This window comes from Brachypodium distachyon, chromosome 4 (assembly GCF_000005505.3).
Source record: "Brachypodium distachyon strain Bd21 chromosome 4, Brachypodium_distachyon_v3.0, whole genome shotgun sequence".
Taxonomy (NCBI): Eukaryota; Viridiplantae; Streptophyta; class Magnoliopsida; order Poales; family Poaceae; genus Brachypodium; species Brachypodium distachyon.
Window position 1 is genome coordinate 33,269,315 of NC_016134.3, and position 21,551 is coordinate 33,290,865.

A 21,551-nucleotide genomic window follows, 5' to 3' on the forward strand; every position below is an offset into this window, starting at 1 on the left:
TGCCATATCGTATCCAAACCAATACAGACAAAGACACCCGAAGATGTACAGTAAGTTTCATTTTTAACTAGATTTGTGGCACACTTGAACCAATTTTGGTTTTAACAACACATAAATCATTGCACCTCCCCTCTATTAGAGGGGACAAGAACAAGTTTCGATATCAACTACTATGACAGTTACTTCGACATTTCCTTGCCTTTTCTCTTTTCTCTCTCATGTGTTCCACTTTTCCTCGTCATTCACTCCAGTTCTCATCCCTCTCTTCTATTCCATCGTTGGTCGAGCGGGAGGGGATCCAGGCCCTACTTCCACTTGTTTATAGCTTTGTGTTTTGTTGTTTGTTGCCGTGGTGTCGTCATCCCCCTATTTTCTTCTTAATTGAGATATGGTGGTGGGTCAAGATGGCAATTGGTAATAATTACCCACGTACCCGATGATTTTTACTCTGGTAGGGTAAGGGTTTACAAACTTTCATGGATTTTGAAAATAGTTTTACTATATTTCAAGTATATTCCAATATAGTTTAAGTGGAAACATAATTATTTGGGCATTCAATCAAGCTCAAAACATCTTGAAAATATAGTGGGACTCATCTTATACTCATGGAGAATTTTCAAAAAAATGTCAAGGTTTTTGGATAAATGGTTTTATGTGTTGCTTCACACAAATTACTGTTCATACACAAAAGTTGTATGGATAACATAAGTTAAGACTTATAGTACGAATAGTTGGACATCTTACACACATATAGTTGTTTCATGCAGAAAATAACACTAAGGACACTTACACAAGATGGATCGATAGAGCAAAGAGATGGTTCGTCAGGCCTTTTTTTAGCCATCATCTTCATAATAATAACTCACTGTAACTTCCAAGACATGATGTGATCAAGTTGCTCAGTTGCTTCAAATTCCCACCCCTGTGATGCAATAGACTCCTTGTCCGAAACAAGAAGAGACCAAGCAACAGTAATCTCTACCTCCACCTTAGTGTCACCAAGAAAACATGTACTTTGGCTTACATTGGAAGTTTTGCCCACGAAGCAAACCTCACCTTGTGCAGCCACATCACCGGATGGAGAATTTGTCTGTATGACAAATTTTAGGGTTCCTCCCAGTTGTACAGAAACGACATTCCTTGACAAACAAAGGTAACCATGTGAACAATTAGGAATTGCTTTACCACGAGAATCAAGCAGTACAATTTCCGTAGATGAGGGATCCGTGAAAAAAGAGAGTTTATGCCCAGCAGTCCGTGACAATGAGCAAACAACTCGGCCGCCATATTCAAAAGGCCATGACTCATCTTTGACGCCGACACTCAAGATAGTGGCCTGGACCGTTCGTTCAACTTTTTCCATGCACATCTCTATTTTGCAGAAACAGTTCTCGAGGCAAAGGGTAGACACACCGGTTTGCCCTTGCCACCCAGTGTACTGGCACACACCGCTGATCAATGGTCTATCTCGAGACATAGTTCTACCTTTTACTCTTAGTTGCACTTCAAAGTCAACGGGTTTCCTAAACACAATTGCACGAGATGGGCCAACCAAGCACAAAGAAGAATCCTGCAAGCATCAATCATCCTATTAGTACCCATGTGAATGAAATCCTAGAAGAACAGAAAAAAAAAATACTTAACTTCTAAGCTAACTAACACATACACACAAAAACTAAAAACATAAAAAGTGTCACAAAGGACTCTGATCGAATAAATATATCTATATCTGACATGTTAGAAGGCAACAAACAAGCGAAATCTAAGATGACCAATTTACTTATTACGACGAGCATGTTAGAAGGATGTGGGCAGGTATTAAGATCCCCAAAAGAAAATGAAGAGCAAATGAAAACAATAGCACACGTACGTCTTGATTGAGTTTTTGGGACATGCTCCTATCACAAGAGAAGAGAAGGTTGCGATTATGATCCACGACAGCTCGGGCAGCAACCACACCGTACACAGACAAAGGCATATCAAAGCCACCTTTTAGTTCTTTGAGTTCCATGGAGAAGATCTGCAAGGTTGCCCCAGCGATCGCTGCACCGTTTGGGCGGCATCCAGGTATCAAGTTTGTAAAGTGCATGGGACTCACTTGAGCTGCAGTATGCACAAAAGTGAATAAGAAACCCATGAACCATCCAAACATATGAGAGGACATGATTAAGAAGTAAATGCAGGATTACTTACTCATGCTGGGAATTGACCGCACCCATGCGACCCCCATGAAGATTCCCAGTTACTGCGATATGAATTGAAACGTTCCTCTTCAGCAGCCATTTGCTCGGCCTCCTCGGCTGATTTGCCCTGATCCATCTCATCATCTTCCTTATTACCACCGCCATCCAGTATGACCAATTTGTCTGACATGTCCTTGAGCAACTGCTCAGTCTTCGTCTCCGGATGCATCACCTGCTCCTCCAAAAGGGATTTACCACGGTCCAAGTGCTGCTTCCCGTATTCCCTTTCCATCTCCATCTCACGAGGCGTCCTCACCTCGTCTTTTTCGCCGCCGCCGCTCTCCTTTTGTGTGTGTTCCAACAGTGCACCGCCGCCGCTCTGATCTACCAGGACTCCTCCGCTCTGATCTCGTCTGCCGCAGCTCTCTGATCTATCAGGGCACCACCGCCTCTCTGATCTATCAGGGCACCGCCGCTCCCCTTAAATTAAGGTTTCAACAAGGGAGCCAGGTCCAATACATATACATATTCACGACATGCTGGGCCTGACGGTAATGATCAGACATTGGCCTAATCATGGAGACACGCACATAACTAATCGAGAAGGGAATATTTGCTGGCGCAGGCAACCGACATCTCAGGACAGTTTCGATCGTCCCAGACAAGCGAGGTGGCTAAGGGGGTAGACCGGTACTAGAGGAACTCCAGCAGATCCTGTATTTTATATCCTAAAAAGCACATATGTAGTCTATCGTCAAACATGTTTTGCGATACCGAATTGATCTGAGCGGAACAGATTCCGCAAACTGAATTTGTTCTGTCAAAGCCAAAGAAATCGACAGTTACAGTTCGACGGTTTATAACAGTTCCCAAAATATAAGCGCATGTGAATAAATCAAACAATGCGCTATGAGACATGATAAATCAAGCAACGGCATCGCCAGCAGCATCCATGCGTTTTGTCGAACAGCTAGGGCTGCAGGGTGGGAGGGCTACCCGCCGGATGTGAGAGAGGAGGTGAGACTCCTCGACCTGCCGCCGCATTCATTTGCCTCTTCGCGATGGTCGATTTTTGCCGCACCCCACTCGGTCTAGCCATGGTGGAGAAGGACCCCGGCACTGTCGCTGAAGGAGGGAGTGGAGGGGAGCTGGCCGGGCCTGGATTGCTCCCTGGACGACATAGTTCTGCTGCCACTTGCGTTTGGCCGCTGCCAAAACAGGGTTGCGTGGCGTTACGGCGAAGGCGAAGGTGCCGACGGGAGCCGCGTGAGGTGCAGGAGCTGCGTGCGGCTGCGATTGGGAGCACATGACGGTGGAATCCATGAGGGGCACTTCAGGGAGCTCCATGCCAGAATTGCTGTTTTTGCGGATGCCCGCAAAACCAAACTCCCACCTGGCTCTATTGAGATTTTGGGCTCGGATATCCGGATCCCCCAATTTCTTTTCCGTACTGGGGTCGATTGTACAGGATCTGTTCGGGTCGTTTAGAACAGACCGAATCTGTATAGTAGCGGTTATTTGGCATATCGATACGGGATCTGTTCGGGTCATTTAAAATGGACCAAATCCGTATAGTAGCAGTTATTTTGCAGATCGGGCTGATATAAAAGATCAGCCCCAAACCCATCGAATGGCACCATCAGCGGCCGGTGTGGAGGCGGTTGCACCGGCATCGACCGGCAGTGGCGGCTTGAAGAAATCTGTTCAAACATATTTCCCTCCCTCCGTTAGTGAACATGGTCTTGCATTCGTTATTTTTATTATTATTATAGGAGCATGGGAGCAGGGCTCCCAAATTTCACTTCAAAGATTGCCAGAATACATGCCAATTCTTAGATATATATGTAATTTGCAATGAGAAACTAGTCAGCCTCAAAGATGTTTGGGATGGGGTTACGATTAAGCTTTCTTGTAGAAGAACCTTCTCCCCTCAATTGATGGAGAGGTCGTTTGAACCAGAGCAAATTGTCTTAGTACTTCTCTCAATGGGGAGCAGGATGCTCTGATCTGGCAATACATAAAGCATTATTAATTTTAGGGGGGTCATGCCTACCTTTATACCTGCTCTTTGGTCCTTAATTGTTCCCTCCGGATTCATATCTTCCTCTGGCTAATCTCTCATATGGGCCAGTTCTTTTCGGCTTCCTAGACTGACTTTTCCGAGAAGCTGTCCTGCCCCAGCTTCCTGTAGAACCGCCACCTAAATTTGATTAGGCTACCAAACTAGTGTGGCCTAAACCATTTTAGAAACCTAGCTAAATCTAAGACGCGGCTTCTCCAGGAAGCTAAGTGAGAACAGCTTCCAGGAGAAGCCGGTCCTAGAAGCCGAAAAGAACGAAGCCAAAGAAACCTGAGGACTATGTCTTTTGTACTGAAAATGAATATGTCAACCACTTATTCTTTGACTGTGCAATTGCCAAAGCCATTTGGCATGATGTCTCTCTTTTTTCCATAGACATTGACTCTTCTTATGAATCTGTAGCTCGTTACTGGGTGGCTAATAATTTTTTTGCATCTATGAACACAATTTGTGCTGCTGTTTTGTGGAGTCTCTGGACTTTCCACAATGACATGATCTTTAACCACCGTGTCTGGCTTGATTTGAAGCAGATTTGTGTCTGATTCTTCGTACTATCCGCAAGTGGTCGCTCCTGTTCAGGGAGACGATGCAGGAGGAGATCGACAGGTTCTGCAATCACCTGTCTAGCCATCCCAGGGAGCCAGTCCAGCTGCCCTGGAAATGAACAAAGCAGTTGCTCTGGCGTCTTCCTTGTCATTCTCCCTAAGACCCCCGATATTCATATGCAGCATGCCGAGGCCATATCTAGGTTAATCTTCGCTCGTCGTCTCCGATCCTGAACAGCAAGCTGGGTTCCCACGCATCAGAGGGGTCTGGAGTGCTCCCGCATCGCCTGAAGCTTCGCAAAGAGCTGTCTCGTTTTGTTGTTCCCTCAGCTGTTTCTGAGAATCAGGCTCGAGGCATTTGTGTTTAGCTAGGTCGCCAGCTGTTGAAACTGTCATGTTTGGCACTCCCTTGCTGCCTGTAGCGTTTTTTAATTTCCTGCATTCTATTTCTGGCAAGAAATACTATGTACTGAATTGCCTGGTTTCATTATTATTAATGGAGCTGGAAGGCCCGGCCTCTTCTCAATCTAAAAAACGCGAAGCACCACAGAGTTATTTTCTATTATTTTTTGACTGAAGTTATTTTCTATTATCAGACCACAGAAATTGCACTTTGATGAACATGAAGAAGGGCTAGAAGTCTAAAGGTGGCAACCTGACTATGTGAACAGTGGATGGCAGCACTAGGAACAATCGCCACTCCTCAAGCTTTGCAGCAGCTTTAGGTATCCATGATAATCTGGTTTTATATACCTGAAGGTAAGATTACCATGTCAAGGTCAGAGAGATTTATTCTCAAAGTTGGGTTGTCCGGGGAAGAATATAAGATGCATATAGTACCCATGACGGAAGAGGAAGTCGATGATGACAAGGTTGCAATTGGCCTTGAAATAATCTGTCCTCCGGATAATGTTTCCAGCATGTCGCACAGGGATTAGTCTGAAGCTATCAACCTCTCCGTCTGTAATAAGTTGGCAGAAAATTGGTTAATATCCTGCCCGCCAGAAGCAATTTGCATGAATGTGAAAATAGAATATTAGCATTTTTCATAAATTAGTGGTGCAAATGTGTACCTTCATTATTAGGAACAAAATCAGCAGGAAGTCTAAGGTCATAGCAGAACAGAACATCTCTTTTGTATCTAAACCCATCGATATCCACGTAAGAAATGGCCCCAACAGAAGTAGCACTAGCAAAAAATTGATTAATCATGAGTTTGGTGTTGCACACCGGAAACATAATGAAGCATCACAATACAGAAACAGCAGTGAGCATGTTACTTGGTTGACATGGATCTGGGGATTCCTGCTTCCTCTTCACATTCCTTGATGATATTCTCTTTACAGGAGATACCGTATGGCTAAAACATTTCCATGCAGAGTCAGGACAAGTTAACAACTATTCAGTTCCACATGCGAATAACAACAGGAGTGCGTAGAACATGTGGAAACCTAAGGCTCTGAGCCTGTCAGTCAAACCCATGGCCTCTTTTCCATGCAAGATTAATTTGAAACGAAAAAGTCCCTAAAAGATCCCACCCTTTTAAGTAGCACCTCCAAGCAGCGAAGCAGATTTTCTCCACCCACTATTTGCACTCGCAGCCAGCTGAAAACTCTCATTTCCGCACACCAGAATTTTGGTTTCACTAAAGGGGAGGAGACTTAAGGAGTTTTCTTTACTAGAGGAATTTGTATGAAAAAACAAGGTAAGAATGGATGTTTCTTTCATCACAAATCGTTAATAACACCTTAAGGTAGACAAACTGGGTACCAGGCAATCCAAAATTATTAAATTCTGATGTACGTATCACGTATGTAGCCGCAAGCAAGTGACAATGTACAGGTTATAGCTCTAACTAGGAGCATTCTCTGTTATCTTCAACATGTCCAGAACTGGTGCAGATCTCTAGGTAACTAAAACAATGTGAAGTGTTCACATATAAATTCCTTTGTGATTAGATATCCTGATTACAATCTAATGTGCCTGTCATTACAGTTTAATATCTTGTAAATAAAACTGGCATCAAAGGCCATATAGTGATTGGTGAACATAAGAGCGTTCGTTGAATTTTTTTTCAAAAACTACCGTTGCCCATCTTCATTATAAGTTGCTAATGAAGTTCCAAAAAGAAGATAAAAGATGAAAAATGAAAATACATACCAAGCCACCAGCAACAAGATGATCAAGCATGCCAGGGTAGGTTTGCTTCACATCACTCCTTTTACCAATCCAAAGAGATTTCTCACCATCCGCCTCGATGTACCCATTCATGTGAACACCATAGGCCTGCCATAATGATCTCAAACTTAAAGGTATACTAAGTTCAGGAATATAGCAAATAAAAATCAGTACACTCGTGGCATAGAGCAGAAGATTGATGGTGAGCACCATTAGATGTATAGAATATTGCATGGGAAACATACTTAAAGTGGAAGTGCCACAAGTATAGCAAACCTTTATACCAAAGTAGGGAGCAGCAGCACGTTCCAGAGAGAAGTATACGGGCGTGCCATAAGACGAGGTTACTGGATAGAGCTGTATGTTAAAAACAATTGTCAGACATGCAACCACCCCCCAATAAAAACTACTAATCATATCACTAAAAGATAGGTTGGGCCCAACTCGCCCCCCTCGTGCCGAATTTCTGGCTCCGTCCCTGCCCACAACATTGCTTGAGGAAATGTGAAGAGAGAAAGCTTGTGGTAAAGAAAGAGTGGGGAACTAGAAGATACCCGACACATTGCTGGGGGACTTTGTGACTATACATTGAGATGGTTTCCTTGAGTAATGGGGAGGAAATCATATATGTGAGATATTTAGGAAAATATATGTTTAGGTAGTTTTGCATGAGTAACAGGGAGAAACCCTATGAGATATATTTAGGAAAATGCACAGGCCTTAAATAATCGAGTAATATACATGATTGCTCTTTCAATATTGAGTAATATACATAATAGTATCAAAAGGATATTTGAATTTGCGGCACTGAGCTTTCAGCAATGGAAAAAAAGGGTTGGTGCATGATTAACAATATAACGTTATTATAGGACGTTCCCAACAACTAAGGTGTACATATATTTACAATTTAACAAGAGAAAATGCTAGAAAGTATTTTTGGACAACAATGATGAGACACAGCTAATAAAATAAGCCTCTGCCCATGAGGTAGTTTTGCGTGAACCTACATGGAGAAAAACAGAAGTGGGGCATGAAGTGTCTCCAGTTTTGTGTGGTTGGCATCAAGGCCAGGGTTATTTGGTCGAGTCTGTTGTAATGTCTGTCCCTGAGCCATTGGTTTCAATCCTGTCTTGAGTAGTCAGTTGTTTCGGCCTAGTCTTAGGCTTGTGACTATATTCTTTCTATCAATGCATCGAGATGCAAGCATTGTGTTTTCTCGAAGAAGAAAAAAGAATTGTGTCTGGAGATGTTGGGATCAGAAACCTACTTATACAGCGCATGCACACTTCAGTTGCCGCATAGTGGACTGGAGAGACGTGGACAAACAATTGCATGATGTGGCTAAATGGGAAAGGAACAAAAATACCTAGCTATTTAGTAACAGAAGATATACCATTATACAGTTTTCCGCACCATAATTGTCGATATATGAAGTTATTAACAAAATTAACCTATATTAAAGAAATGACCATACAACTATGTCCAGAAAGTCAGGCCAATTTGCTAATTTCAATCTTATGATAAATGAAATCCACAGAAGTTCTATCTAACTGTTAACTACACCCATGGAGTCATGATGTTGCCTAAATTTCACACATCAGAATAATGTGCAATTTTACTTTTAGTTCATACAAAAGATGTTCAGATATCACATTCTAGCAAGTACCTCGTTTCGAATACCTGGAATGAGTTCTCCTAGGCCTTTTATGACATTCCCAATAGCGATTGTTCGGTCTTCTTGCGTCTTAAGCGATGAGTGAAGAGTCACATGCTCCAGACTACTGTTGCAGTTGTTGCCCGAGACAATGCTAAAAACATCATTGAAGTCTCTGAGGTGATCGGTGAAACTGAAATTAGCAATACTAGTTAAACTTCTCATAGGGCAATCTCACCCAAAAATCACTGATGTAACTTCGACCGGTAAGTTCATCCCTCATACACTTCCACTTGGTCAATCTGAACACTCAATCCCCAAAAGAACAAAACCTAGCTCTTGGCTACCATGTATAAGCTTTGTTCCTCTTATTATGTTTTATCCATGAGTGTTATCTCGCAAATGATATGTTTTATTGAAGAAACAATATGCTAAGGGCCTGAGGCAAAATGAGTAAATGATTGTCTAAAATGATTGAAACTTGCTATGTCACTTCAACAGAACGAATAGACAACATATCTTGAAACTAACAGAAAGCGCATATATAATTCATCCTGTGGAAGTTCCTTGACAAATCTACAATAAAACTGGAAAAGGATAGGATAGTAGATAGAGCAGTTTCACAATTTGCCCTTCGTGTGGAATCAACTTTCCTGAAAATAACACATGTGGCAAACGAATTGTAGATAACCATCAAGGGATTTTAGCCAGAATTATTTTAGTACATTCAATTCAAGTCAAGAATCAGATGATGCATTGTCGTAATTTGCAAACAATTGCCAAATGCTTTTTTATAGACATGGACTATGCACCAATATGCTTCTATAATGTATATACAGTGACATGGAGCTGAGTCAATAAGAAGTTCTCGCACAAATCATGGGACTTGGGACAACTCAGGGTCTTCAGGTGGGCTTTGCCAACAAGAGAAGTTATTCACGGAGTAGATGTTCGACTCACCCCTTGTGGATGTACCCCACCACTTGATCTTCTACCAAGAACTCCACGAACTGCCCCTTCTTATCCTGCAAAACCCAAACAAATCCGCACAACCCACACCTGAGACGATTTCAGACACACGCACATACCTGATACCTTGCGTACAGAAGAACGCAAAGGCAAAACCTACCATTCCTCGGTTGCAGATGTCAACCTTCCGGAAGTATCCGGAAAGGTCGGACTCGTCGTCGAGCCCGGTGTCGCTGGCAACTCGGAGGGCGTCGGTCCAACCGAAGCCCGCCGCGGCAGCAGATGGCGCGGAGGAAGAAGAGGCGGCGGTTGAGAACGGGGCGCGTCGACGAGCGACGAGCTGGAGGTGGGGCCGGGATCTCCGGTGAGCGATGGCGGCCGCGGCGGAAAAGGAGGTGGCGATGGCGGCCATGGCCGAAATTGCCAGTGATTGGCTCATGGATTTGCCGTCGTTGAATTATGCCGGGGAAAGATGCCAATTGCCCAATTGTATTGAGGGTATTTCGATTTGTTTTTTCAGTGTGTACTCTTATTTTGGGCAGAAGGACGTGGCAGCCACCCACCCAAGCACCCACAGTCAACAACCTGCAAAATCTAACAAGAACAATCGCCCTGACCCATTAGCAGATATGTATATGTTCGGCAAACTACCTTTATACACCGATCATCTGTTTCGCAATTGCGTTTTTCGTGGGCGAAGAATGCATCCTCAGACCACATATCTGAAGGGGAGTCACTGACACATGATGATGCACTGCCCACAATCCCCCTCAAAGTTCCAACCAGGGAGTACATCTTATTAGTGCTCCATATCTCCTGATATGTAGTACACCAGAGGGTAACACAATGCATTGAAAAAGGTACAACCTGAATGTATTACTGTGGCTCAACTAATTAACGATTACATGCATAAAAGGATTCGTGTACAGCTGCTAAGGCAATGCAACTCAATTAGCAGTGAAAGAGTTGAATTAGCTGGTTGACTATAGCAAAGTAGCAGTGTTCCTAGACAACCTTGATAAACCTATATGGTGGAAGATAGATTTGTACTGCTACCGTACCACTTATGCTAGGGAAGAAGAACAGAACAATCTTTTCTAATCTTGTAACTTTCTCTGTATGACTGACCGACTAGATCTACACCGATCCCAGCCGTAGGCACTAAGTTGCATGTACAAGTGAGTCCACACAGAGCAATCCGCGTCGTTCAGTGTGAATTACTACCATTCTGCTTGGGTGAGTCGGGTGACTCATATCCGTAAGGGTTTTTGCTAGCCCAGTTCCACTGGTCCCTGCACATCTCTGTGATGCCGTATTTTGCTCTGTAGAAGGAACATCAAGTTTTAATAAGTAACCAAGGAATTGTCACCACTAAAAAAAACTATAGAAAGTCCTTTAGTATCTTACTTCCAGTTGAGTTCTCTCTCTGCTTTACGAGCTACTGAAAATAGAATCTCGGCATCACCAGGGCGTCGCTGACCAATGACCAATGGGATTTTCTAACAAAGGAAACAAGAACATATGTGTAAGAAAAGAAACACGCGTGCGACTTGTGGTATTATTGGCATTTCTATTACTACCTATTAAGATTCGAGTTGTTGCTTAGGTCACACCTCTCCACTCGAACTCAAAACCTTACGTTACCTGGCATGTGCCATAGCACCCAGGATGAAATGGTTTAACTTATTATAATCCCAAGCATCAAGTTTGTACCGAGAAATCAGCCGATTTGTGTCTTCATGCATGTCTTTCTTCCAGGTTTAACTATTATGTCGTTATTGTGTCAGTTGTGCCATGCGTTGATCCATCCATAAGAAATGTGCTCATTTGGCAAATTATACCCTCCCTCTTTTCATTTGGTTCCGTAGCAAAGCACGGGCACTATGCTAGTTGCAGGCGAGTTAACACTAGACATCAGTACAGGTGTGCGGTCATTGATATATATAAATCTGCTGTTGAAAATTCCAACAATCACCCGTAAAAAATCTAGAGGTCCTTATATGACGAACTCCAGAAAGTGATGCGACCTCAACCAAACACTACAGCATGAACTGGGGCCTAAGCATCATGATGGACTGCTCGTCGGATGTACTAGCTACTCCATGTTTGAACTTTGAAGTAATAAAAATGAATCTGGTCAATAACTGTATTTAGCACCTATACAGTCCCTCATCCCAGCATGCATTCGTAATTGTAAGTTGCCAATTGGAAATGATCTTTCTTAAGCATATAATATCCTACAGAATCTGCAGGATAAATCAAAGGATTGCTTGCATGCCACTAGAACTTTGCAGGATGGATGTGTGAAATTCGCCATGTATGCTAACCAGGAAAAGGTAGCATGGCAAAAATACAGGAAACATACAAGGAAAAAACTCTGAACATATCAAATCAGACATACCTTTCCAGAAGCCTTCTCAAATTCATTGACTATCTCCAACACTGACGTCCCCTTACCAGTTCCAAGGTTGTATGCTTCACATCCTGCATGAAGAGTCGAGTTTTAGAACAAGATTGAACTACAAAGCAATATGGAGTTTGGGCACTTATTATTTGCATGGACTCCAAAGAGAAAGAATCACATAGAAAGAAAATCGTTCTCTAGATTTCATGGAGTAGGAATATGCTGCAAAGTAGTTAGTTATGTTGTTACATACATGCATGTGGGAAATGGCACAAGCATTTGTAATGAATTATTTGAGCACAGTCAATGTGCAAACCTATGTTAGACGAGTTATCAAAAAGCTTCCGTAATGCAGCAACATGCCCCTCAGCAAGATCAACCACATGAATATAATCTCGTACCTGCACATCAGGCAAAAAAGTGTGTCCATAGGTGAAAATATGTAATAAAAAAGTAAACTGCAAGTTTCACAGTAATAATCACAAATAAAAAGTAATTGGTGTCATTGGCAATGCCTATCTCTGAAGTATGATGTGGTTTATTTGTTTTCCTCTTTGCTTGATCATTTATTGTAAGCCAGGCATGTGGACCTGATGTTCTCTTCTGAGGACTTTCAGGATGTATTGCATGAGAATTGAGAACTGCCACATGTTACATTTTTTATTGGGATATAATCTGGTAGCTCTGTGGACTGCCTCTGGGGTAGAAACTGGTAACCAGTGCATCATTCATCAAGTTATGCACAACACTTGAACCATAAGACAAGTCCAAGCATTGGCCACTTTCAAGGCACACTGGAGAGCTACAAAGCTAATCAAAAGCTCTATGTTACATGATCGAACACAGAATGAGCTCAACCATTTCTAGCTAAAAAACTTGTCTCAATTACTATATTATTGTTCTTAAAGTAATTTTCTTGCAAGAATGTTATGTTTGAATGGGACTTAAATTATTCATTAGTTACCACAGAATTCCAAAGTCAAGGGACCCAGTTTTAAGTAGCTTTTAGTGATACTACTTTTAGTCATGATCTCTTTATATTTCATTAAGACATCCACTAGAAAAAAGGTGGGCAATATATTTAAACACCCCCCTCACATCTAGGCTCCACCAAGCCTACTATTTTACCCTCATGTCTAGGATACACCAAACCTACTATTTAATAGTGAGCTAGCCAGGTCTTCAAACTCAAGACTTCTTGGCTCTGGTAACATATTGAATTAAATGCAACTAACCAGTTCACCTAAAAGCTCGAGCTGAGGGACAAAGGTGGGCAATATATTTCAACGTCGAGATTGGAATTGATGGAGCATGAACTAAATGATCAAAATGATTGAACCAAATTTAAATGGTGAGGAAAGGTGATAACTAACTGAGAATAGCATGAGGGAAAAATACCCCTGTCCCGTCTTTCGTTGCATAGTTATTTCCAAAGATTGTCACTGATGGCCTTCTCCCAACCGCAACTTGCTGAACGAAGGGCATAAGGTTGTTTGGTGTTCCACGTGGGTCTTCACCAAGGTACCCACTAGGGTGAGCCCCGACTGGATTGAAATACCTAAGTAAAATGATCCTCCATTCAGGATCAGAACGGTAGATATCACGGCATATCTCCTCAGCTATAAGCTGCAATTAACATGTATGATTGCAATCAGTTGAAAGACTTGGTACGAAGGTTTATGCATGGGAAACACCAGTAGCTTGCCTTGGTTCTGCCATATGGATTGTGTGGGGTGAGAGGAAACTCCTCGGTGCAGGGTGAGTTCTTAGGTGATCCATAAACTGCAGCTGATGACGAGAACACCAACTACAACATTTGAACACATAAGAAAACAAACTCACATATCAGTATGAGTCTGCTATGAACACAGAACTGAATTAACCTCCAACAAACATTGATGATTGACCGAACTACTAACACGATGAGTTTCAGTTACATGCATCCAGAATGTTATGAATGCCATAACCATGCCGGAAGTTCATGCCTCGATTGTTGCAATTGGTAGAAGTTGGAGCTAAAGGAGATAAAATGAGATGGATTGCACATAAATCACATTCTAGTCTGATACATCAATACATTGGGAAGCAGACAAGCCAGCATTTTCTTTTAAAATGGTGTGAGAAAACTTCTGTGCAACAGAATACAAAATTCTGGATAATTAATACTACCTCCATTTCATACTATCTACCCTGCATGGACACCTAGGTGGTACAAAACTTAAGTAAAATTTCATGGAATCATACCATACTTCTCACAAGATAGATTAGTAGTTCGCACATCTCATGAAAGCAAGAACGATAAATTTCTATCCAGTATAACTAAACTTTTAGCCTCCAAGGCATGAGCGCGGGACAGGTATTGTGAAACCGAGGTAGTAACATTTAAACGTTAGATGTTACCCCTACTATATATAGTCAAATTACTAACTAGAAACATAGACTATCTGAAATTGAATAAAACAAAACATGTCAGATAAGGAAGTTGTGTGCATGAGGTCTGAGAGTACAATCTACCCCACAGGCTACATAGAAATTATAATACCTTCTTACAACCATGGGCTGCCATAACTTCCAGAAGATTTATCGTGCCAACAATATTATGGTCGTAATAAAGCAATGGCTTCTGCACACTTTCACCAACAGCTTTCAGTCCAGCGAAGTGAATGACAGCATCGAATCTGGGGAATATAAAGTTTTCAGTGGAGATGCCTTTACAATAACAAAAACAATCAAAGCATTGAACTAGTAAAGAATAAACATGATTACAATGATCACTATTCTATATTGTGTTTACCTTGTGGAAGAAAAAACCTTTTCCAGTCCATCCTTGTCACGGATATCAACCTGCAGAAGCAGAGTTATTAATGTCCCATTTTAAAATTTCATAGATGATAAGCTAGCATTGATTTCCAAATCCTCTGTAGCACAAGAAGCAATATATTTTCCTATGATATACCATCAAATGCAGCTTCACAGGTTCCATCGCACAATAATTTAGTGGAATCCCTTACAATAATAGGCGAAGATCATTAACACCAGAGATAATAACGAATTCCCAGAAACTACAAACTACCAAACTCGTCAACTGCGAGAAGCCAACTCTTGAACGGAGCTTACAACATGTCATCTGCATATTCAATTATAAATTGTCCATCAAGTGACAACTGTATTGGGATATTTCTAACTGGACCCGTTCTTTCTATTTTGGCAATAGCAACAGAAAGCCCGAGAAATATGTTTGGAGCTAACAGCGAAGACATGCCAACAAAAACTGCAGTGCTTCTATGCTCCCCAAAAAGATGTGGTGTAGACCGTAAAACAAAGTATTAACACCACAAATGTTTTAGGATCTGTATATTTTTCCTTCCTGGGTTACATACATGGAAACACAGGGTATAGGAACCATGCCTCTCACATTCGTCACAAACAAACTTCTAAATTATTAAGAGTTAGGAATATCTTACAGCTGACTCGAACACCACATTGTAATTGCACGAACTAAGTTTCTCTACAAGGCCATGCTGTTTGTGTATGTACTAACCGCATTGATTTTGCAATGATGATATAAGATAAACACAAATAATTGATTTATTAGCTGCCAACTTGATTTTTTTTTGCAAGCAAAACCAGCAATTTTTGGAGCTACTTGTACAAATTCTGCAATTCTGATGTGATAAAAGTTTATGAACTGACCAAACAAGACAGTGCAAACCTTAGAATTGGAGAGTTGCAAATCAAGTCCTATAACAACTGCGGCTCAATCTTAGCAATTAACCCCAAATAAAATGTTGACAATCATGTAAAACATCACCAAAGGTTCAATAGCTGCACGATCATGCAAAAACATTCACCAAAGGTTCAATAGTTAACATGCAACCTCTCTTTATTCATCAGTTACAGGCTTACAGGTTGAAGCCAAATGGTCCAAATCATTAATATCATGGAGAACAATATTTAATACACAGGCATTCCATCTCTCTAAACTGTGAAGAACCAAGAATGATAATAAAGAGATACTCCGTACTAGAATACACAAGGTCCAGTTGCCTAGACAAAACCTCTTAAGTAGGATATTTCTTTCCTTACAATCTACCGCGATCAAGCAAAACATCATAAAACCAACAAAAGTCACGTAATCCACTATTTTACAACTTTATCACATAATATGAGAACCTTCAAAGTTCAAACCCAGATCATCCAACAATATCCGAATTAACCATGGACACCCTAACATTCACGACCCATGGCTAACATTCTCGCAATCTGAGAATATATACATTCTAATTGCAAAATCAGTACAGATCATTTTTGCGCTACACCTTCAACCTCTCGGCCAAGTATGCATGCCGCATCCAAGCAACAAACAAACGACAAAAAACATTCGTTGACAAGTCCACCATCATGACCGAGGAGGAGATGAGATCTATCCCCACACGGCCACACTACAGAAACACCAAATCTACCAGCGACGACAACGGGGGGGATGCAAGCACTGCATCAGGACATTATCGCTACGAGCAGCAAAGCCAAACCGTCGACGCAAAACGCGGGGCGTTTACCTTGTGGAAGGAGAGGTTCCGCGCGTGTTCCCCCGCGAGCGCGGCGACGCGCCTGACGGCGAGCTCGGAGGAGTTCCCGAGGCTGTCGACGACGACGGCGCGGAACCCCGCGGCGAGCAGCTGCAGCACGGCGTGGCTGCCGATGTACCCAGCGCCTCCCGTCACCAGCACCGTCTTGCTGGGCCCCGTCGTCCCGTTCCCCGTCCCGTTCACCGCCATCGCCCCATTCCCCGTCCCATTCACCGCCATCGCCAGCCTCTCTCTAGAACTCCTTTTCCCCCTGGGGGTGGTCTTCGCTCGCGTGGCGTGGATCTGTGGGGCGAGTGCGAGTGGAGCGGAGGGACACAGGGCCGAGGGGGGTGAGATGGAATGGAATGGAAATATGGAATGCAGTGGAAGAAAATTTGAATGGCTCGGTCCGAGTCGTCCGGGCTTGCCGGACGCCAGTGGACAGGAGGGCGTGTCGGCGGGGCCCGCCTCGCAGTCACTGGCGGGTGGGCCACGCTCCCTTCGCCCCGCTGCTAGGCTCCTCCCTGTCTGCCTGTCCTGCGGGGCCGCCTCGTGCTCAGGCTCTGTCGGTGCTGCGACTTTGCATCCGCGTTGCGTGTGAGCTCTTGGGGATTCGAGCCAAGGGAATCCGCCGATTCGGTCGTTGCTTTTGATTAGTCGCCTTAAAGCTTTGTTAATTGCTCAGTAGATGCCACGGACGTGTTTGTTTAGCAAGGTGTCATTTTTTAGTACTGTAGAGGTTTCCTGGGTGGCTGCATTGTAGTACTAGTCGGTGGACCGGAACCTACTGCACCACATGACCGCAATCAAGAAGCTCATAGTCATAGATCTTCAGAGAAAAACAAATGATTCGTTAAGATGATTCCACGGGGCTAACCAAAAAAGCCCTGGCCATAGCCTGGCCCCGGATCCGTCCAACTTGGCACCAAATGGTTACATGAAGATGGATATTTTTCTCTGATTACGTACGGTACAACATCTTTGGTTCGCAGAATTTGCAAAAATACAGAAATGAAGCTAGTAGAGGGCAAGAAAAAATTGTAGCGAGCGAAAGTTTGTCGTTTAGTCTCCCGGAGCGCTTTGCTGATCGGCCGATTGGAAAATGCGTAACTGCCATCGGCAAATCAAACAACAAAAATCTAGCGTCCAATTGCAAGAGGTTTTTGCATTATTTTGTTCTAAGATATCTTTAAGACTATATCTCATCGTACTCCTTTAATTTATTACTCCCTCCGATCCTAAATTTTCGTCTCAAATTTGCCCAAATATGGATGTATCCATTAATGAAAAGTGTCCAGATACATGTAATATTTCGACAATTTAGGATCGGAGGTAGTATTTTTTTTTTTTGCGATTTGTACTCCTTTAATTTAATTAGGCAATGCAAACACACAATGCAGAGTAAGGACAGTAAAACTGGTCAGCCTTCGAGCTCTCTCAGGCCATCAGCTGTCCCAGCCGTTAGATTGGCGTCCTGATCATCTCTGGCCATTAGATTTTTTTTTTGAGCAAAACACACGGTCTTTATTAAGTAATAACCAGAGGTACAGCTGACTGATCCCACGGCTTAGACAGCCAGAGGAATCGATCGTGTTGGAGAGACAGAGAGCTCCTCACAAGGTTATGTGCATCCTTATTTGATTCTCTTCCCTCATGGACAAAACAAACGTCCAGAAACTCACGACTTCTAACTCCTATCTCACAAAGAATAGCACTATAAGAACATTTAGAACCTTCTAAAATTCCTTTAATTACCACGGCAACATCAGACGCTATATAGATCTTCTGGGCATTCAAATCCTTGGCGAGGGAAAGGGCTTCACAGCAAGCAAGAGCTTCGAGAGTTGGTGGATCAAAAATGCTGTCAAAAATCCTCGCAGAAGACCCTTGGTAGCGGCCGCTTTCATCTCGACAAACCACGGCTGCTGCTCCCTTGCTATGCCCCTTCGAGACCCCTCCATCAACATTAAATTTGAGGAAGCCTTGAGGCGGCGAGATCCATCGAGGAGCCGACCGCTGTACAGGTCTTGGCTGCACCGTCGAAACAGTTTGAAGGACCTGCAACTCGGCCATGAGTTTGGCCACCAAACCGTGGACAGTCACAGGGCTTTGGAATATCGATTCGTGAATAACCTTCCTGCGAGCCGACCAAATAGCCCAAAGTGTCAAAAGAATTTGCACATTCGGCATGCGAGACGGTCTCCATTAGGCCAAAAAGCCACTCCTTGGCATTAGGACAAACAGAAGCACATAGATGCTCAGCAAGTTCTTCATCTGCAAGTGCCCAGACGCAGCGAGCCATTGCACATTCAATCAACGAGTGCCTCCAAGAATCAGGCGCGGAATGGCAGACCGCACAGGTCGCGCTCTTCGCCATATCTCTGGCCGTTAGATAAACATAGGTTAACGTAATGGGCCGGATGTCCTATGGGCTGCTAGTCCGGTAGAAAAATCGGTGGATTGTGGTTAACTGGGCCTTTCGGCCTGCAACTCGCAAGTCGCAACTAGCCTCCACCCCGATCACATCCTCTCTCCGTCACCCATTGTCTCCCGGTCTCCTCCGTCGGTCGTCACCTCTCTGTCGGCTGTTGCTGGTTGGCTAGGGTTCGGCCGCGGGGCCGCCGCCATCCTCAGCCCGCCAGTTCCTTTGCGTCCCCAACTCCTCCCCCGCTCCCATGACGTCTGCCTCGCACCGCGGCGGCCAAGGGTTCGGCAGCGGCGGCGCCAACGTTGTAAATGGCGTCGCGGCGGCGAGGGGGCTTCCCTCCCTAAACCCTCACGTGTCCTGACCACTCACGCGCCGCAAGATCAGTCCCCTCCTCTGCGACAGCAGCAAGGGCTGTTGTTGGCCAGCGACCTGTACCGCATCCACCGCAGGTGCACAAAACCCTAAAGCTCCCGCGCCTCTCCCCCTTCCCACCGGCCTTGCCCCTCTCTCCCCCGGCGTGACTGCGTCCTCACTACCTCTAGGGCTGCAGCACCGGCCACTCTGGAAGGCAGAGAAACAGGAAGAAGACAGAGGGGAGGAAGTGGCCATGGAGGAGCAACAGGAAGTAGGAGCACCGGGTATTCAAGTTTTTTTTTCTTAATTAAAGTGTAGTTGTGTTATTTCATCTGATATATGAAGTCCTTGTTCTGGCACCTATCCTTTAGTGTCTGAATGTCACAATGCAAACAGTTCACCAAAGTGTTTTTGTTTCCACTAAAAAAGTTCTGTTTTCCTTCTGCAGATACAATTTATAAATCTTTTGTAATAGCAAAATAGCTCTGAAAGTATTAGGTTACGGAAACTATTCTCGTGCACATGGTATTTGTTTATCATTATTCTGTTGGTAGATGAGCCATTGTTTTTTCATTAATTGTAGTCTTGCAAGCAAAATAGCTTTGTCTCCAGGTTAAAAATTTCAACCTCTTTTGATTCTCATGACATTCTGTTATTTTGTGGACAGGATGATAAGAAGGTGATGATTCTACCCAGTGATTTGGTAGAAACTGTTCACCTCCTGCTGAATCGAGAGTAGGTAGCGGAAGTCTGCTTGACGTGTCCAAAAATAATTTGTGTTTTTCATATGGAACGACATTGCTTTCAGTCTTCCAGATTGCTATTGTTTGGTTAATATGTTAAAGCAACTTCTTCCTCATGACTGTTGTACCAAGGAAGAAGCTCCTGACCACTGGAGACTGATAAAACTCTTCTTCCCGGCCTTGAGGAAGATGTTAGAGTGGAACGAATGAAGTTTAGTCCGGTTGACAATGTCAAGGTATTTATGGATTTCACTCAGATCACATTTCTTTGTTTGTGATCATAGAAAGCCACACCACATTAGTAAAGGATACTTCAAATAATCTCCTCCTTTTTTTAATCTCCCAACTGTTCTTCTTACAAAGCTTATTTTTTGGGCCAGATGTCCTATAAACTAGCAAAGGATACCTACTACGTAGCAGATATGTGTTCCTTCAATTTTGGGAACTTGCTAAAAGCCTACAACTAGCATAGTATCAGAGAAAGCTTGCATCCTTAAGTTTCTTCTTCCAATTATCAACTACATCCAACTAATGGTTTTCGCCTGCCAAGCTGTCTCTACTGGTCAAGTGTCTCTACATTGAATTTACCTCTGTATTTCTTACCAAAAAATGATTTTTGTTACAGTAAGAGGGTACTGTTCTTTTTATGATGGTTGACTTACACTACTCTTCTATCAATCTTTCAACTGCAATGTTTCTGGTGGAGTTAATTTATGGTTTTCTTTGATGTTCCAGCCTGGCATGACATATCCTTCTCGACGTTTGAAATCTCCGTGGACTACTACAAGCCGTCTTGTGGTGCTGTGGTAAAGCTTAGTGCAAACATCATACAGTATTATATTTTCTCCTTTTCTTTAAAGATATGAGTGATGATTTTTGTAATCTACTCAATAATTTGAAGGAATACAGAACTTGGAGTTGAACTGTAATCCGAGCCAGTCGATTTTCTATATACATGTTTTCTCCCCACTTTTTATGACAATTTTCAAATTATTTATGGCTTTGTTATGGTCTGTAAATTGTCTTGAAAAGATGCATTCTGTCATGCATGCTTGTTTATTTTGCATTGTCGTGAAAAGTCTGGATGCTGCTTGCTTTTTTTCTTCAAATATTGGGTGATTACTTTGAATTGGTCACCAAAAACAATTAATAAGAATTATATGCCTTCACTGTATGCTCTTGACAATTTAAACACGGGCTTAGACCAAATATCTTGAAATTTCACATTTTTCACTATTAAAGAGTATTCACCTCTTAATTTACTTACAATAGAAATCTTATTTCATGTAATTTTAGAATTATACAAAATATGACCTATATATTTGTCAAATTCTATGGTTTGTCCAAACTGACGGGCGCGGCAATGCGCGCCATCATGATCTAGTGAGACATGAAGTAGACAAGTAGTACAACTAAAGTATACATGACATGATGTCTACGAGGCA

At 42.9% G+C, this 21,551-nt stretch overlaps 3 protein-coding genes and 1 long non-coding RNA gene across 9 annotated transcripts; 1 reads left to right on the forward strand and 3 right to left on the reverse strand.

Moving 5' to 3' along the window:
- Positions 1-671: 671 nt before the first annotated feature.
- Positions 672-4,374, reverse strand: LOC100834530. Its single transcript, XM_014902929.2, has 4 exons — positions 4,237-4,374; positions 2,194-3,883; positions 1,871-2,103; positions 672-1,570 (listed from the first exon to the last, which is right to left on the reverse strand). The coding sequence occupies exons 2-4, from the start codon at positions 2,228-2,230 to the stop codon at positions 863-865; spliced, it is 978 nt and encodes a 325-aa protein (XP_014758415.1). The 5' UTR covers positions 2,231-3,883; positions 4,237-4,374; the 3' UTR covers positions 672-862.
- On the reverse strand, positions 4,077-10,245 carry LOC100821754 (nudix hydrolase 20, chloroplastic). Of its 6 annotated transcripts, none has more exons than XM_024463229.1 (11): positions 9,770-10,245; positions 9,601-9,665; positions 8,653-8,833; positions 7,541-7,587; positions 7,263-7,464; positions 6,969-7,094; positions 6,089-6,168; positions 5,882-5,997; positions 5,649-5,769; positions 5,464-5,561; positions 4,077-4,368 (listed from the first exon to the last, which is right to left on the reverse strand). In XM_024463229.1, exons 1-10 carry the CDS (start codon positions 10,046-10,048, stop codon positions 5,492-5,494), a joined length of 1,287 nt encoding a protein of 428 aa, XP_024318997.1. In that variant the 5' UTR covers positions 10,049-10,245; the 3' UTR covers positions 4,077-4,368; positions 5,464-5,491. The 6 variants fall into 6 exon arrangements, with proteins under 6 accessions (XP_024318997.1, XP_024318996.1, XP_024318998.1 ...); XM_024463228.1 differs by lacking the exon at positions 4,077-4,368 and adding an exon at positions 4,531-5,335; XM_024463230.1 differs by lacking the exon at positions 4,077-4,368 and having other exon boundaries at positions 5,337-5,561; positions 8,653-8,815.
- Positions 10,246-10,460: 215 nt separating this feature from the next.
- Positions 10,461-16,966, reverse strand: LOC100822377 (UDP-glucose 4-epimerase 4). Its single transcript, XM_003577940.4, has 9 exons — positions 16,573-16,966; positions 14,808-14,857; positions 14,556-14,691; positions 13,719-13,820; positions 13,412-13,639; positions 12,330-12,414; positions 12,011-12,093; positions 11,017-11,108; positions 10,461-10,931 (listed from the first exon to the last, which is right to left on the reverse strand). The coding sequence occupies exons 1-9, from the start codon at positions 16,819-16,821 to the stop codon at positions 10,817-10,819; spliced, it is 1,140 nt and encodes a 379-aa protein (XP_003577988.2). The 5' UTR covers positions 16,822-16,966; the 3' UTR covers positions 10,461-10,816.
- A 2,121-nt stretch (positions 16,967-19,087) lies between these two features.
- LOC106866749 lies at positions 19,088-21,103 on the forward strand. The gene is made up of 3 exons (XR_001407627.2): positions 19,088-19,647; positions 20,031-20,342; positions 20,842-21,103. It is a non-coding gene; the product is annotated as an uncharacterized LOC106866749 (long non-coding RNA).
- Positions 21,104-21,551: the final 448 nt, after the last annotated feature.

Excerpts from the sequence above, each read along its gene's own strand:
- LOC100834530 (XM_014902929.2), bottom strand. The coding sequence starts at position 2,230 with ATGGGGGTCGCATGGGTGCGGTCAATTCCCAGCATGA. Across the intron at positions 2,104-2,193 it reads GCGGTCAATTCCCAGCATGA|CTCAAGTGAGTCCCATGCAC; the intron begins GTAAGTAATCCT and ends TGCATACTGCAG. Across the intron at positions 1,571-1,870 it reads CCCAAAAACTCAATCAAGAC|GATTCTTCTTTGTGCTTGGT; the intron begins GTACGTGTGCTA and ends TGATGCTTGCAG.
- LOC100821754 (XM_024463229.1), bottom strand. The coding sequence starts at position 10,048 with ATGAGCCAATCACTGGCAATTTCGGCCATGGCCGCCATCGCCACCTCC. Across the intron at positions 7,588-8,652 it reads TTCCAGGTATTCGAAACGAG|GAAACCATCTCAATGTATAG; the intron begins GTACTTGCTAGA and ends CCATTACTCAAG. Across the intron at positions 5,770-5,881 it reads TTTTGTTCCTAATAATGAAG|ACGGAGAGGTTGATAGCTTC; the intron begins GTACACATTTGC and ends AACTTATTACAG.
- LOC100822377 (XM_003577940.4), bottom strand. The coding sequence starts at position 16,821 with ATGGCGGTGAATGGGACGGGGAATGGGGCGATGGCGGTGAACGGGACG. Across the intron at positions 13,821-14,555 it reads CAGCCCATGGTTGTAAGAAG|TTGGTGTTCTCGTCATCAGC; the intron begins GTATTATAATTT and ends CAAATGTTGTAG. Across the intron at positions 11,109-12,010 it reads TTGAGAAGGCTTCTGGAAAG|AAAATCCCATTGGTCATTGG; the intron begins GTATGTCTGATT and ends TTCCTTTGTTAG.